The 13,385-nt window shown below is 37.6% G+C and overlaps 1 protein-coding gene across 6 annotated transcripts in view; it reads right to left on the reverse strand.

Annotated features, from left to right (window-relative positions):
- NF1 (neurofibromin 1) overlaps window positions 1-13,385 on the reverse strand; it is a 263,468-nt gene that overhangs the window by 98,233 nt on the left and 151,850 nt on the right. For 5 of the 6 annotated variants that reach the window (XM_047758022.1, XM_047758020.1, XM_047758023.1 and 2 more), the window contains 2 exons: window positions 12,779-12,925; window positions 10,620-10,730 (listed from right to left, as the gene is read on the reverse strand). In XM_047758022.1, coding sequence (XP_047613978.1) covers window positions 10,620-10,730; window positions 12,779-12,925 — 258 coding nt within the window. Of the gene's footprint in view, window positions 1-10,619; window positions 10,731-12,778; window positions 12,940-13,385 lie in introns of all 6 variants that reach the window. The other variant, XR_007131866.1, reaches the window with a different exon arrangement.

The raw sequence follows: 13,385 nt of genomic DNA on the forward strand, positions 1-13,385 counted from the left end.
AACTTGGTATCTAATCTAACTGCAATTACAACCTTTTCTATGAATGCAATCATAACCAGTCAGTATGGAATTTTCTGGTTAGCACCAATGGGGTAATCACCTTCATCCCCAAAATGAAGATGAGATAATCTGCCACTCAGACCCCTTTTATCCCTCATGGTACCCTAAAATAATCTTTCTTGTTTATGGCTTCCTGTGTTACCTTTAAACACCTTTCCCTGTCCATAATCCTTTGGAGCTCCTTTCTACTTGTTAGACAGGATGCTGTCCAATTCATGAATTGTTTAACAAGACCAATTAGATCTTTATAATTTACTTGGTTGAATTTTTGTTATTTATCACAGCTAAAGGATGTGAATGTATATTATGACCCATATCATACAAATAAAAAATCATCTCAAAAGAGCAGCCAGAAAGTAGAGATGGGACTTAAACTCAGGCTTGTGAGTTGCAAATTCATGCTTATGATGCTAGGAAAACTGCTAATGACCAAATGTCTCTTATTATTTTAGACATCATGAATGCTATCAGTCCACAGGCATGAAGAAACAAAGAGGAGATATTTCAATAAATTCCAATGTTGTACCCTAATCTGTACAAGTACTCACTATCCTAGCAGGTAGAGGGAATACAAAGACTAAGAGGCATTGCCTGATCACAACTCAGAACATGGTAGAAGAAAGATTTAGGAAACAGACTCTGATAAGTGCTCTAGAATATGAAGTCCTGAAATGACAGATTCTGAAATGGAGAATTAAGAAAGGCTCACATAAAATGTGCTGCCATCAGTCAGATCTTGGTGGAAGAATGGAATTTTGAATGAGGAGAAGAAATATCTTGGGGTGATGGGGAGGCTGCACAATGATCAAGAAGTGGAAGGTATTTAAAGGCCTCAATAATGGCAAGTGATTTTTTTCTTTTTTTGGTGGGGGGGAGAACATTTAAATGCTGGAGAGTTCAGAATTTTAAATTTTACTTAATCATCATCAAGAGGCCTGGGCAGCTTAAGATCAATAAGGAAATAAGAAATTCAACACTGGTGAGCCAACTGGCTAGGCAATGATGCAGTTAACTGAGAAATGGATTGAGAAAAATGTATCTGGATAAAAGAATAGGAAGGGAAAAATGTTGAATTTAAAATTTTAAATAAGTTGAGATTGAAGTGTTTGATGCATCAATAAAAATTTGTCTGTGCATTATCTTAGTACTCTGATTCATAATATCTACTCTGGTTGCTAAGAGGCTTTTTTTATGTTTACTTCTTAGGTCAGATCACACTAAGCTCCAGTTAAGTAATGTTCAATATTGTAAGTACCATATAAATAAGATTTAGCAAGCACTGGTTCTATAAATTTAGGAGGAAGGAAAACCCTCACAAAATAAAACAAGTCAGAAAACATGTACTGACTTGTACTTCTGCCATTTATGTAGCAACTTCCTTGTATGTCAACACAACTGTTCACAGCCCTGCAATTCTTAAAGAAGGCTGGCTAATGTGATGAAAACATTAGCACAATAGAAACAAACTTCCCTGTATGCCATTTACCAAGGAAAAGGAGTGATCAAAAGATGAAATTTAAAGACTTTATTTAATGTACTTCAAAGTAGGTGGTTCAATGTACTAAAAAAATCTTTGTCAACTCAATATGAAAAGTATCACTTTCACATATAATTCTTAATTAGTTTTATATTAATAAAGGTTAACTCCCTTTCTAATAGAATAATTACTCTTTAATTATATACTAGAAATTAAATTCCTGGAATGCTATATTCCTGAGTTATTTTTATATTTTTGTTGTGCTGCGGTGTAAGTATCTAGACATAGCTCTCAGTGCTACACAGTAGGATCTCATTGTAAATCCATTCCAAGAGCAATAGTTTGCATCCACTGACCCCAAGCTCCCAATCCCTCCTACTCCCTCCCCCTCCCCCTGGGCAACCACAAGTCTATTCTCCAAGTCTGTGATTTTCTTTTCTGTGGAAAGGTTCATTTGTGCTGGATATTAGATACCAGATATGAGTGATATCATATGGTATTTGTCTTTCTCTTTCTGACTTATTTCACTCAGTATGACTTTCTAGTTCCATCCATGTTGCTGCAAATGGCATTATTTTATTCTTTTTTATGGCTGAGTAGTATTCCATTGTGTATATATACCACATCTTCCTAATTCAATCATATGTCGATGGACATTTGGGTTGTTTCCAGCTTTTGGCTATTGCTGAGTAGAGCTGCCATGAACATGCAGGTGTATGTGTCTTTTTTAAGGAAAGTTTTGTCCAGATATACGCCCAAGAGTGGGATTGCTGGGTCATATGGTAGTTCTACGTATAGATTTCTAAGGTACCTCCATACTGTTCTCCATAGTGGCTGTACCAGCTTACATTCCCACCAACAGTGCAGGAGGGTTCCCTTTTCTCCACATCCCCTCCAGCACTTGTTATTTGTGGACTTATTAAAGAGGGCCATTCTGAATAGTGTGAGATGGTATCTCATGGTAGTTTTGATTTGCATTTCTATAATAATCAGTGCTGTTGAGCATTTTTTCATGTGCTTCTTGGCCATCTGTATATCTTCCTTGGAGAAATGTCTATTCAGGTCCTTTGCCCATTTTTCCATTGGGTTGTTGGCTTTTTTTGCTGTTGAGTTGTATAAGTTGCTTATATATTCTAGACATTAAGCCCATAGAACTTTTTTTTTTTTGTCTTTTGTCTTTTTAGGGATGCACCCGTGGCATATGGAAGTTTCCAGGCTAGGGGTCTAATTGGAGCTGTAGCTGCCGGCCTACGCCACAGCCACATCAATGCCAGATCCGAGCAGCATCTGCAACCTACACCACAGTTCACAGCAATGCCGGATCCTTAACCACTGAGTGAGGCCAGGGATTGAACCCACAACCTTATGGTTCCTAGTCAGATTTGTTTCCACATGCCATGATGGGAACTCCCTGAATTATTTTTAAAACTTCAAAATAATCATGGCCAAAAACTACCTTGTAAACATACACACAAGAAGTTTTAAGAAAAAGACAGATTTCTATTTCTAATAGATATATTTTTCTTACCTGATTTTAAGTCATAATAATCACAATAGGCAAATTCCTCTCCAGTTAAAAGTCAATCCAGTGAAGACTAATATATACATTGATAAGAGGAATCACAAAGTGGTATTCATAGGGTTCCTTAAATAAGTGACTGGATTATAGAAATACTTCATTTGAATTTCTTGATCTCTGCCATAGTCCATCTGTTTTCACCAACTTGGAAAGCATTCAACAGGTTATTTCCAAAGAGCAAACAGGAGGTCAAGTTTATAACACGTGACTTACTAAGTTTATTTAAACAGCACATAGTGAATAAGAAATTAGATTCCCCATAGGACACTGGAGAAAACCTCAAGTCTTAACTCAAAGAAAAAACATCAGGGAGTTCCCGTCATGGCGCAGTGGTTAACGAATCCGACTAGGAACCATGAGGTTGCGGGTTCGGTCCCTGCCCTTGCTCAGTGGGTTAACAATCCGGCGTTGCCGTGAGCTGTGGTGTAGGTTGCAGACGTGGCTCGGATCCTGCGTTGCTGTGGCTCTGGCGTAGGCCGGCGGCTACAGCTCCGATTGGACCCCTAGCCTGGGAACCTCCATATGCCGAGGGAACGGCCCAAGAAATGGTAAAAAGACAAAAAAAAAAAAAAGAAAAAAAGAAAAAACATCAAAAGGTAATATTAATTTAAAGTTTTCTCAATTACATATTAGAACCAAATATAAATGTTAGCATATCAGATTTATAAAATTAAAGTTTGAGCTTTAAGGTAAAAAAAAGAATAGTTAACGATGCTCAACATGGGCTATCTGCTACATCTCAAATGTGGAATATAAGATAAATTTGAATATAAGATAAAAACAATTAGCCTTACTTTAAAAATGGTTTACTAGTCTACACTATGTCTATACTATGCCTTTGCAGTCCCCATCTACTAAAAAACTAAGACTCAGACTCAAGTTCTAGTTCTGGTCCTTCTTAGATGTGCATCCTCAGGCAAGTAATGCCCTTTGTCAGAGTCCATCTATAAAATGGAGTTGGTATTGATCACGTCTGAATTTCCTTTTATCTTAAAAACTATGAAATTTCTTAAACCAAGGCTGGCCTTTCCCCAGAGCTAAGGTTTCCTTCATCACCTCATCCACCATTTTTTTTTTCCACTTTTTAAAGTTTCATTGAGGAATAATTGATTTACAATGCTGTGATAAATTCCGCTGCACAACAAAGTGATTCAATTACACATGTACACACATCCATTCTTTTTCAGATTCTTTTTCCATATAGATTATCTCTGAGTATTGGGTAGAGTTTTCCACGCTATACAGCAGGTCCCCATTGGCCAGTCATTCCATGTACCGCAGTGTGCATGTGACAATCCCAAATCTCCAGTCCATCTCTCCCCGCCACCTGTCCCTTTGGTAACCGTAAGTCTGTTTTCAAAGTCTGTGAGTCTGTTTCTGTTCTGCAAATAAGTTCATTTGTATCCATTTTTTTAGATTCCACATATAAGTGATATCATATATCTGCCTTTCTCTGCCTGACTTACTTCACTTAGCGTGATAATCTCTAGGTTCATCCATATTTCTGCAAATGGCCTCACCACTTTTTTAAAAATGCTAGTTTTTAGATTTGTCTGTGATCCAAGTGTTAGATTAATCTTCTATCATTATTTCCAAACAGGAAAATAATGTTAAAGCTATTACTACTCAGTCTGTTCCTCCTGTTTGTTGATAACTTTGGGGAAACCTCTAACAGACAACCACAAATTCTACGACAGCCTCGAGCTGACCAGCCTGATTTCTGAGACAACCCCAAATGTGAATACAATTCAAAAGCTCCAAAGAACCTCGGATCCCAAGACGACTTCAAATCCTGAGACAACTCTGAAAACAGAAGTAAGCCCAAAGAGAGCCACAACCATGAACACGTAAAGCGGTGGCACCACACTGAATCCAATAGACAACATTCACTTTCCTTCGTATGGAGTACTTTTGCTGTTTTGTGTGCTCTCAGGCTGAAGTGGACCTGGACGGTCTGCATGGCTATCTCAGTTCATTATTACCTGCTGAATGACAACAAGTACACCAGGAAAACCAAATTTATTTCAATTTACTTCTGAAGAAACTGTCATTATCCTAGCTTAATTTGACTGTTTGCAAATTTTAACTGTATAAGCTTAATTATTACCTTAATATGATGGCTTCCTTCCTTATAAATGCTTAAAAAGGCAAAATACCATGTTTGGCTTTTATTTGTTTGCAAAATTGAACTGAAACTCAGAATTTTACATTAAAGATGTAAGAGAAAATTATGTTGGTGATGTTTAACCAAAGGATGCCTCTGTGAGTGTGTGTGTGAGAGAGAAGGATGGGGACAGGGACTAGGGACTAAGGATGGGAACAGGACTAGGGACTAAGGATGGGGACAGGGACTAGGGATGGAGAAGTGTGTTGTTTTTTTATAAAATAGACAAAAGGAGAAACTACAGTGCTCTGCAAAACAATACACCTATCTGTGTCACCATATTCCATGCATATGTAATAGTAATATGTTCTTATAGTAAAAAAAATGTTCCAATTCTGCTAACCTTTGAAAGGCAGAACACCCCCAATGACAAAATGATCTTACTTTGAATAAAGCTTTGTCTTTTATTTCAAAGTCATTTGTAAATCTGATGCTTAGAATTCAGAACGCTTACCTACAGAAACGTGTCTCATAATGACTGGTGAGATTTTCATGCTGGTCTACAAAGACTGACTTAACCTAAACCTTGTATATAATTTTAACAGTGATAATAACCATGTTATTAACAGTGCAGTTGTTAAGGTTTGAAACCCAACTCTGATTCGTACTAGTTGAGTAACATGAGTTAAACACATGACCCAGTGAGACTCCCAAACAAACCAGTAATAAACTGAGTACAGATGAAGCAACCTGGGGTGCCTTCGAGATACCTAGATTAGGGTCTACCCTGAGATGCTCATTTGGCAGCCCAGGCAGGGCCATGGGGACATATATGTTTGTTTGTTCGTTTTAATTTTCCAGGTCATTCTGATAGATGGATTTGCAAATAACTAACACTTTCTCTAAATTTTAGTTTATATAAAGTTAATCACTGGCAATAAAAATACCTCAGCAGGTTATTTTAAGAGTTAAATGAAAAAATATATAATACACACAGTTTGCCTAATGCAGAGAAAGCACTCAGTAAATGTTAGCTATTATCATTATTACTGCGACTACCCAAAAAGCAATTGCCAAGTATGTCCACGACATTCCTAAGAAGAAAACTTTTCAATGTGCTTTTAGGTCTTATATTTTTAATTGTCCTTACAAAAATAATACATGCTCCTAGCAGCAAGTCAAACAATAGAGATATATAACAGCAATACGATAGTTGGCCCTCTTCCTACTCCAACCATTCTCCCCTGAGATGAGCAATGGGAAGCATTTAGTATGTATACTTTCACACACTTCTCAGTCCATACGTATTATACGCATGTGTACAAACACACCCATGTTCCTCTGCACCTTGCATGCTAAGTGTTGAGCCATCCTTCTGGATCTTTTTAGAGCTGCATTAGAGGACTGCTGCTACTTTCACCCTCTCAGAATCCATTTTCCTCATTCTGATATCAGAAATCCAACTTCTTTTTGGGAACCCCATCCGTATGCCTACCCCTCTTCGGTTCATGCAGGTCAAGTAGGGCTGGCTTCCCCACTGAGCTCCAGGGATGGGCACATGACACAGGCTTAAACAACTAAGAATTTCCATCCCCCTTGCCATAGCAATTGCCTCAGAATTGGCACATGATTCAGGCCAGTAAGACCAGTACTTTTGCTGTAACTACTGGGAAAGAGGTGTTTTTCCACTGAGCTGTTAAACTGGAAGAATATAAACCATCACTTGTTATAGCTTAGGAAGAGCTGCCTGGAGTAAAATCAGCACAAAGAAAGTAGAGTCCAGAGACAGGGAAGACAGATGTCCTCCAGACGACATTGGTCAAATCTCTGCATATAGTCATACAAGAAGCCACTCCATCTCTTGGTCTCCTTAGGTATATGTGCCAATTGATATCCTTTCTGGTTTATACAAGTTCAGATTTTGTTTCTGTCACTTGTAACAAGCAAAACAAACAATACATTGCATATTATTCCATAATACAGATGTATCATTTATTCAACAATTTCCTTATGATACATATGTATATTATTTTCATTTTTTGCCACTATAAACAATGCTACAACAACTGTTCTTATATTTATGGTATTTTAACTATTGCAGGGCAGGAAAAGTATATGAATGGGAATAGCAGGAAAAGATCAGAAACTAAATTAGGTCAAAATTATGGGGCACCTAAGCATGCCTAACTACAGAACCTGGACTTTATATGGGACTCAAAGGTGATATTTAACACACAGAGAGGAAGATTAGATCTGTACTGGAAACTGCCTCCAGAAGCAGTTAAGATGACCTAGAAATAGTTATGTTGGGTTGAGGGAGTAGAAGAATGCTGCATTAGTACAGGTTAAAGCTAGTAAGAGAGTGTCAGTCATGGTAGTGGGGGAAAAAATGGACTCAAAGACATTTCCAAGATACTGAAAAGTAACATTAAACCATTAAGATCCAATTAAAAAAATTAAAACACATACCTAAGGATAGCCCATGATAAAGGACTAGCACTAAGAGGTCATTCTGAACCACATGACTGCTGGGCTAGGAGCAAGTACTTGACTTAGGAGCCAGAAATCTATTGGCTGGCCAGCACACAGCATTAAAGGTTTTGCCAAAGAGGTATTTTTTAGTTGAACCACATTTTCCTTCTGGAATTTCAAGTGCGCAATATTGAGGTAATGAAGCTAGCTGTACTGAGGTACCAGCTGGGGCTAAAGCTGGAAAGATATAGAAAGAGGAAAATCCTGAGGCAGAGCTGAATGTGAAGCCAAGAGAGAGTGAGAGAGAAGCCAGTTCCAGGACTGACAGCCATCTAGGTTCTGTCTACACTTGGGCAGGCTCTGCTCTAATTCATGTTTTCCTTAGGCCTGCATTTTTTTAGAAAGTAAGAATGACTTCTTTGCAATAACAAAGATCTGACTAAAATAATTTAATTGATTTGCCTAGATCACACAACTAAAATCAAGACTTGGTGACTGATAATGAGGAGGGTAAAAGAAAGAGGAAAGAGTTTTAAATGATTAGGGTTTTCAGAATGGGAAGGGATGGTGATGCTATTGAGAAACAGAATACAGTGTGAAGAAGTTGTTTTGAATATACACTGAATTAAGTTTTGGACATCTCAAGGCTGAAATGTTTGCAGCCTATATGTAAGGGGAATGGAACTCACTGCTCAAAAGACAAACTAATACATGGCAGTCTATGCCACAGAAACATAGGAATATCAAAAAGCCAAACCTAAGTGTTCCCTGACAAAGTTGGCTGGGTAGAGACAGCTGTTTACTATTTCCTTCTGCTCTGATATACAGTGGAAGAACTGGTCTCTCTCTCTCTGCTCTGAGCTGTTATGTGCCCATCTGTCCTGGACCTGAGGCTTCACACCTCAGGTGTGAAGGTGACCATGGAGGCCAAGCAAGAAGTGCTCGTGGAGGCATAAGTAAGAAAGTGAAACAACTGAAAGTCTGAAATTGGCAGAGTCATATCCAAAAACAAAAATAACAACAAAAGAAAACCTTAAACACACTGTACAGCATATGAAGAAACATATGAAGAAACATATGAAGAAACAGGTAAAAATTAGTAAAAAAAAAAAAATTATAAAAACTTGTCTCAGATTACATGGAAGTAGCAGAGCGAGGAATCCTTAGTACTCTCAAGTCACTGTCTAAGTTAGCTGGAAATCCCATTGATTTAATCCCACAGAGGGTGTCTGCATCAGGCCCATGCTACTTTCCTCTGGCTTTGTGTGTTATAGACCACTGCAGAAAAGGAACACAATGTGATCCTGAAGAAAAAACCCAGCTTTGAGGTTTTCCAGAAATCTTCGCTACTTTGTAAACTAAAAAGAATTTAACACACATCTATTTACCTCTCTCATCAATGTTTCACATTTATTTATTTGTTTGTTTATTTATTTATTTTGCTTTTTAGGGCCACAGGTACAGCATATGGAAGTTCCCAGGCAAGGGGTCAAATCGGAGCTGCAGCTGCTGGCCTACACACAGCCACAGCAACACCAGATCTGAACTGTGTCTGTGACCTACACCACAACCTGTGGCAAAGCCAGATCCTTAACCCACTGATTGAACCTCATGTTTACTAGTTAGGCTCAATTCCTCTGAGCCACAATGGCAACTCCTCAATTTTAATTACTTAAACAAACTGGGGAAAGTCATAATACATTAGTGGTATTAAAGGCTGGGATTGAAAAACAAACTAGAGAAAAAGAAAGCAAAAGAAAATTAAAATCATCTTAAGCAATTTAGAAACAGTACCTGAGATAAAAGTTGGAGAGAAGATTTTCATGGGAAGGTGAGGAGCTATTTAATAGGAGGGCTAAGGATAAATACAAATTTCCATTGCTTCTTGATTCCCTAACACTCCAGTTCTTGGGACTTTGTGTTAATGTTACCTGAATTATCTGATTAAATGAGTTTTCTGCCTTCCACCATCTTTTCTCCACTCTTCTTCCACTATTTCTCAACTTCCATTTGTTTCCTATACACTACCAACTTTTTGCCACCCATGACCATTAAGTCTATTGACACAATTCCTCGATTTATGTTAAACTCAGGAAATTCATAAAGATTAATTCCTATAGCCTAGAGAACAGCAAAACTAAGAGTAAATATAGTCCTTGAGATTCCAAAGCCAGTGGTCTATTATATTACATTGTCCCTAAGGTTCAATTATCATGAGTTTATGTCATACTAAATGGGAAGAAGTAAAACTGACCAAATTACATCACAGACGGTCCTCAAAGGCGGAATGAGGCAAGAAAGAAAAGACAATGAGAGAGAAAGCAGTGGCAGCATGATACCTATTGTGAACGGGGAGCCATAGCATTCCCACAAGGCTGTCTAGGAACCAGCCTTGACTAAAGATGATATGAACAAATATAATCAATTTTTCAGGCGGTCACTTGTGTCACCCTTACAGAAATTTCTCAGAGTGTCTCTGAATTATTTGTTAAATCACCCTGATGTTGTCATACACAGCATATTACTAAAAGTTTCCAGAAGAAGACTTTTAAAGTTTTATTTCTGTTTTAAAAAAGTTTCTGATTATCATGTTGTAAATATTATTTAATCAGAACACATTTGAAAACAAAAGACTGATTTTTTACTCTTGGTAATCAATTCATTGTCGTTAGTAATAAAAAATCAGATATGACAACAAACAGAAGCCAATGTAAAACAGGTAGAAATAAAACAATTTCTAATATGCTGAGCATTATACTGGGACAAGACGGCTGTTTACCTCGCTACATTCTCCTAGGAAAACTTGTTTCTGAATCTGGTAGAGTCAAATGGGAAAACCAAACTTGCTCTTGCTGTCTCTCTACATTTACTATTTAAAAAAAAAAAAAAAAACTGGTAAGAGAAAACTAAAACATAGTGTTTCTTACCTCCGTGCAACATAATAAAATATAGGATTCCCAGCTTTGGAAGTCCCAGCTTGGTAGAAAATACTTAACGTTTTCAAGGCCTTGAACTCTTCTTTTTCATGTACTTGATGCCTGAAAGAAAAAAAGAACACAGTAACTCACAAGCTTTATATTGAGTATCTACAAAAATCCACAAGAGGACCAGTGAAAAAATACACAGAATGACAAAATATTACAACATGCTTTCTGAAGGGCAATGTGGCAACATGTACCAAAAATTTTTACGGTGTTGTTCTTTGAACCACAGAGTGGTTCTTAGGATTATGCTAAGAAACTACTGGACAGGGACATTGTTTTACCTATTTATTTATTTTTAGAAGTTTCTGAGTTTTTATTTATTTGTTTTCTAAGAGTTCAGTTCATCAACCGTTTTCTTTTTGGGCTTATTGATTCTGAATGAGTGAGAAAGGCCCATGTTTTCTTCTTCATGGGACTTTATCTCACCAACAGTATAAGCATCTTTTTCCAGATTGTTCCTTACTGGTACAGGTATACCACTACCATTTATTATCAGTCCATTCTAATCTCCCTGATTCTGAAGATCACTTTTAGAATTATACTCCTATATATATTTAAATATGTTTCTTAAAAAGTATGGTTTAGGAGTTCCCATCATGGCTCAGTGGTTAACAAATCTGACTAGGAACCATAAGGTTGTGGGTTTGATCCCAGGCCTTGCTCAGTGGGTTAACGATCTGGCGTGGCCATGAGCAGTGGTGTAGGTCTCAGGCGCTGTTGTGGCTCTGGCAAAGGCTGGCGGCTACAGCTCCGATTAGACCCCTAGCCTGGGCACCTCCATATGCCGCAGGTGCCCTAGAAAAGACAAAAAAAAAAAAGTATGGTTTCATTTTTATATATTCTCAACACTGGCATGTGCCTTTAAAGATTTATGTCATTCACCAACCCTGGAAAATTCTCAACTGTTGTCTCTTCAAATATTGCCTCTTCACTATTTTCTTAAAGCTCTATTTCAGAAATATCTACTGGACATGTCAGACCTTTTCATTCTATCACCTGCATTTCTTGAACCCCTTCATATTTTCTATTTCCTTATCTCTCTGTGCTGACTCTATACCAGGCAATTTGCTTCAAATTCTCTTACGTCTATGCATTTATCTACTATTTATTATTATTACCTTTTTTTTTTTTTTAGGGCTGCATCCGCAGCACATGGAAGTTGCCAGACCAGGGGTCAAATCACAGCTGTAGCCACAGGCCTATGCCACAGCCACAGCAACACTAGATCTGAGCTGCATCTACGACCTACACCACAGCTCATCTACGACCTACACCAACCAGTGAGCTAGACAAGGGATTGAACCTGCGTCCTCATGGATACTAGTGAGATTTGTTTCCGCTGAGCCATGACAGAAACTCCTCCAGCTATGCCTTTAAAAATACTTTAGGGGTGTCCGCTGTGGCACAGTGGGTTAAGGATCCAGCACTGTCTCTGCGGCGGCACAGGTTTGATCCCTGGCCCTGCAGAGTGGGTTAAGGATCTGGCATTACAGCTGTATCACAGATGTGGCTCAGATTTGATCTAGGGAGGATCACTTAGCTCCCAAACTAAATCCCTTTAAATGAGTGTCAAAACAAATATCCGCAGAAAATTTATAGCAATATTAAAGTATATTTTCTGAGCCTCAGTCTAAAAGAAGTGAATACCATTAATTTTTAGGAAGATCCTGAAAAATATTACAGTATAGCAGAAAGAGTTCAGCACCTAAAACCAAAGGACTTATGAATGAAGTGTGGAATCTTAGGCAAGTCAATTATTCACTTTGAGCTCTATTTTTTAGAACTATAATATGCAAATAGTGTTATCTACCCCATCTTTTAAGTATTAAATGCCAAAACATCTCAAAACAAAATGCCAAAGTACTACTCAATAAGATACCATTATTTTTATAAGAAAATTACCTAAAAAACAAAGTATATTTCAACAATACATAGAGTAAGAGAAAAGTGAGATCCCCTAAAACATGGCAATGTGGTTATTAAGTACATCTTTCCCAATAATCCTCTATCTAATATACAAGCATACCTAACACATGGCCTTGTGGTAAACCTTGCATCTCAACCAAAAAGAAAGCAATCATCATTTCAAGGTTGTACTTTACCTAGTCATAAATTCCTCAAATTTTGAACTGGTAAGGTTAAGGCTGGACCAGTGTGTGTCTGCCACAGGTTTGTGCTCTGGAGGACCCAGGTACGCAAGAAGTGTTGCCATCTTATCAAAAGGTCGTCTTCCAACAGCTTTGTGATCCCTAGATACAGCAAACTACTTAGGAAAAAAGTAGCAATTCACATTGAGCAATACATATTTCTTTAGATTGTCACTAGCTGCTTTTCTTTTTACTGTCAGCTGGTGGTTCCTGCACATATGTAAATAGCACCTAATCTTAGGGGTTGTAAGTTTACACTGAAACATCTTAGAAATATGACCACTCCCCAAACTACAAAATTTACATACAAATTCATTTTCTTCTAGTATTCTTAATCCATTACCATTAAATAGGCAATCAGTAAGTAAAAATAACATTCTGATCCACTTTTTCTCAGGATGAAAAGAACCCATTTTAAGAGACAACTGCTTAGGCAGTGGACATAGTGTCCTTGATATCAGATTTCTGACTAACCATGGTAAATATGAATTTTCAATAATTAATAAACATTTAAAACTACCCATAAAAACAAGATACTATTTCAAAATCATCAAATTGACAA

This window comes from Phacochoerus africanus, chromosome 14, assembly GCF_016906955.1.
Source record: "Phacochoerus africanus isolate WHEZ1 chromosome 14, ROS_Pafr_v1, whole genome shotgun sequence".
Classification (NCBI taxonomy): Eukaryota; Metazoa; Chordata; class Mammalia; order Artiodactyla; family Suidae; genus Phacochoerus; species Phacochoerus africanus.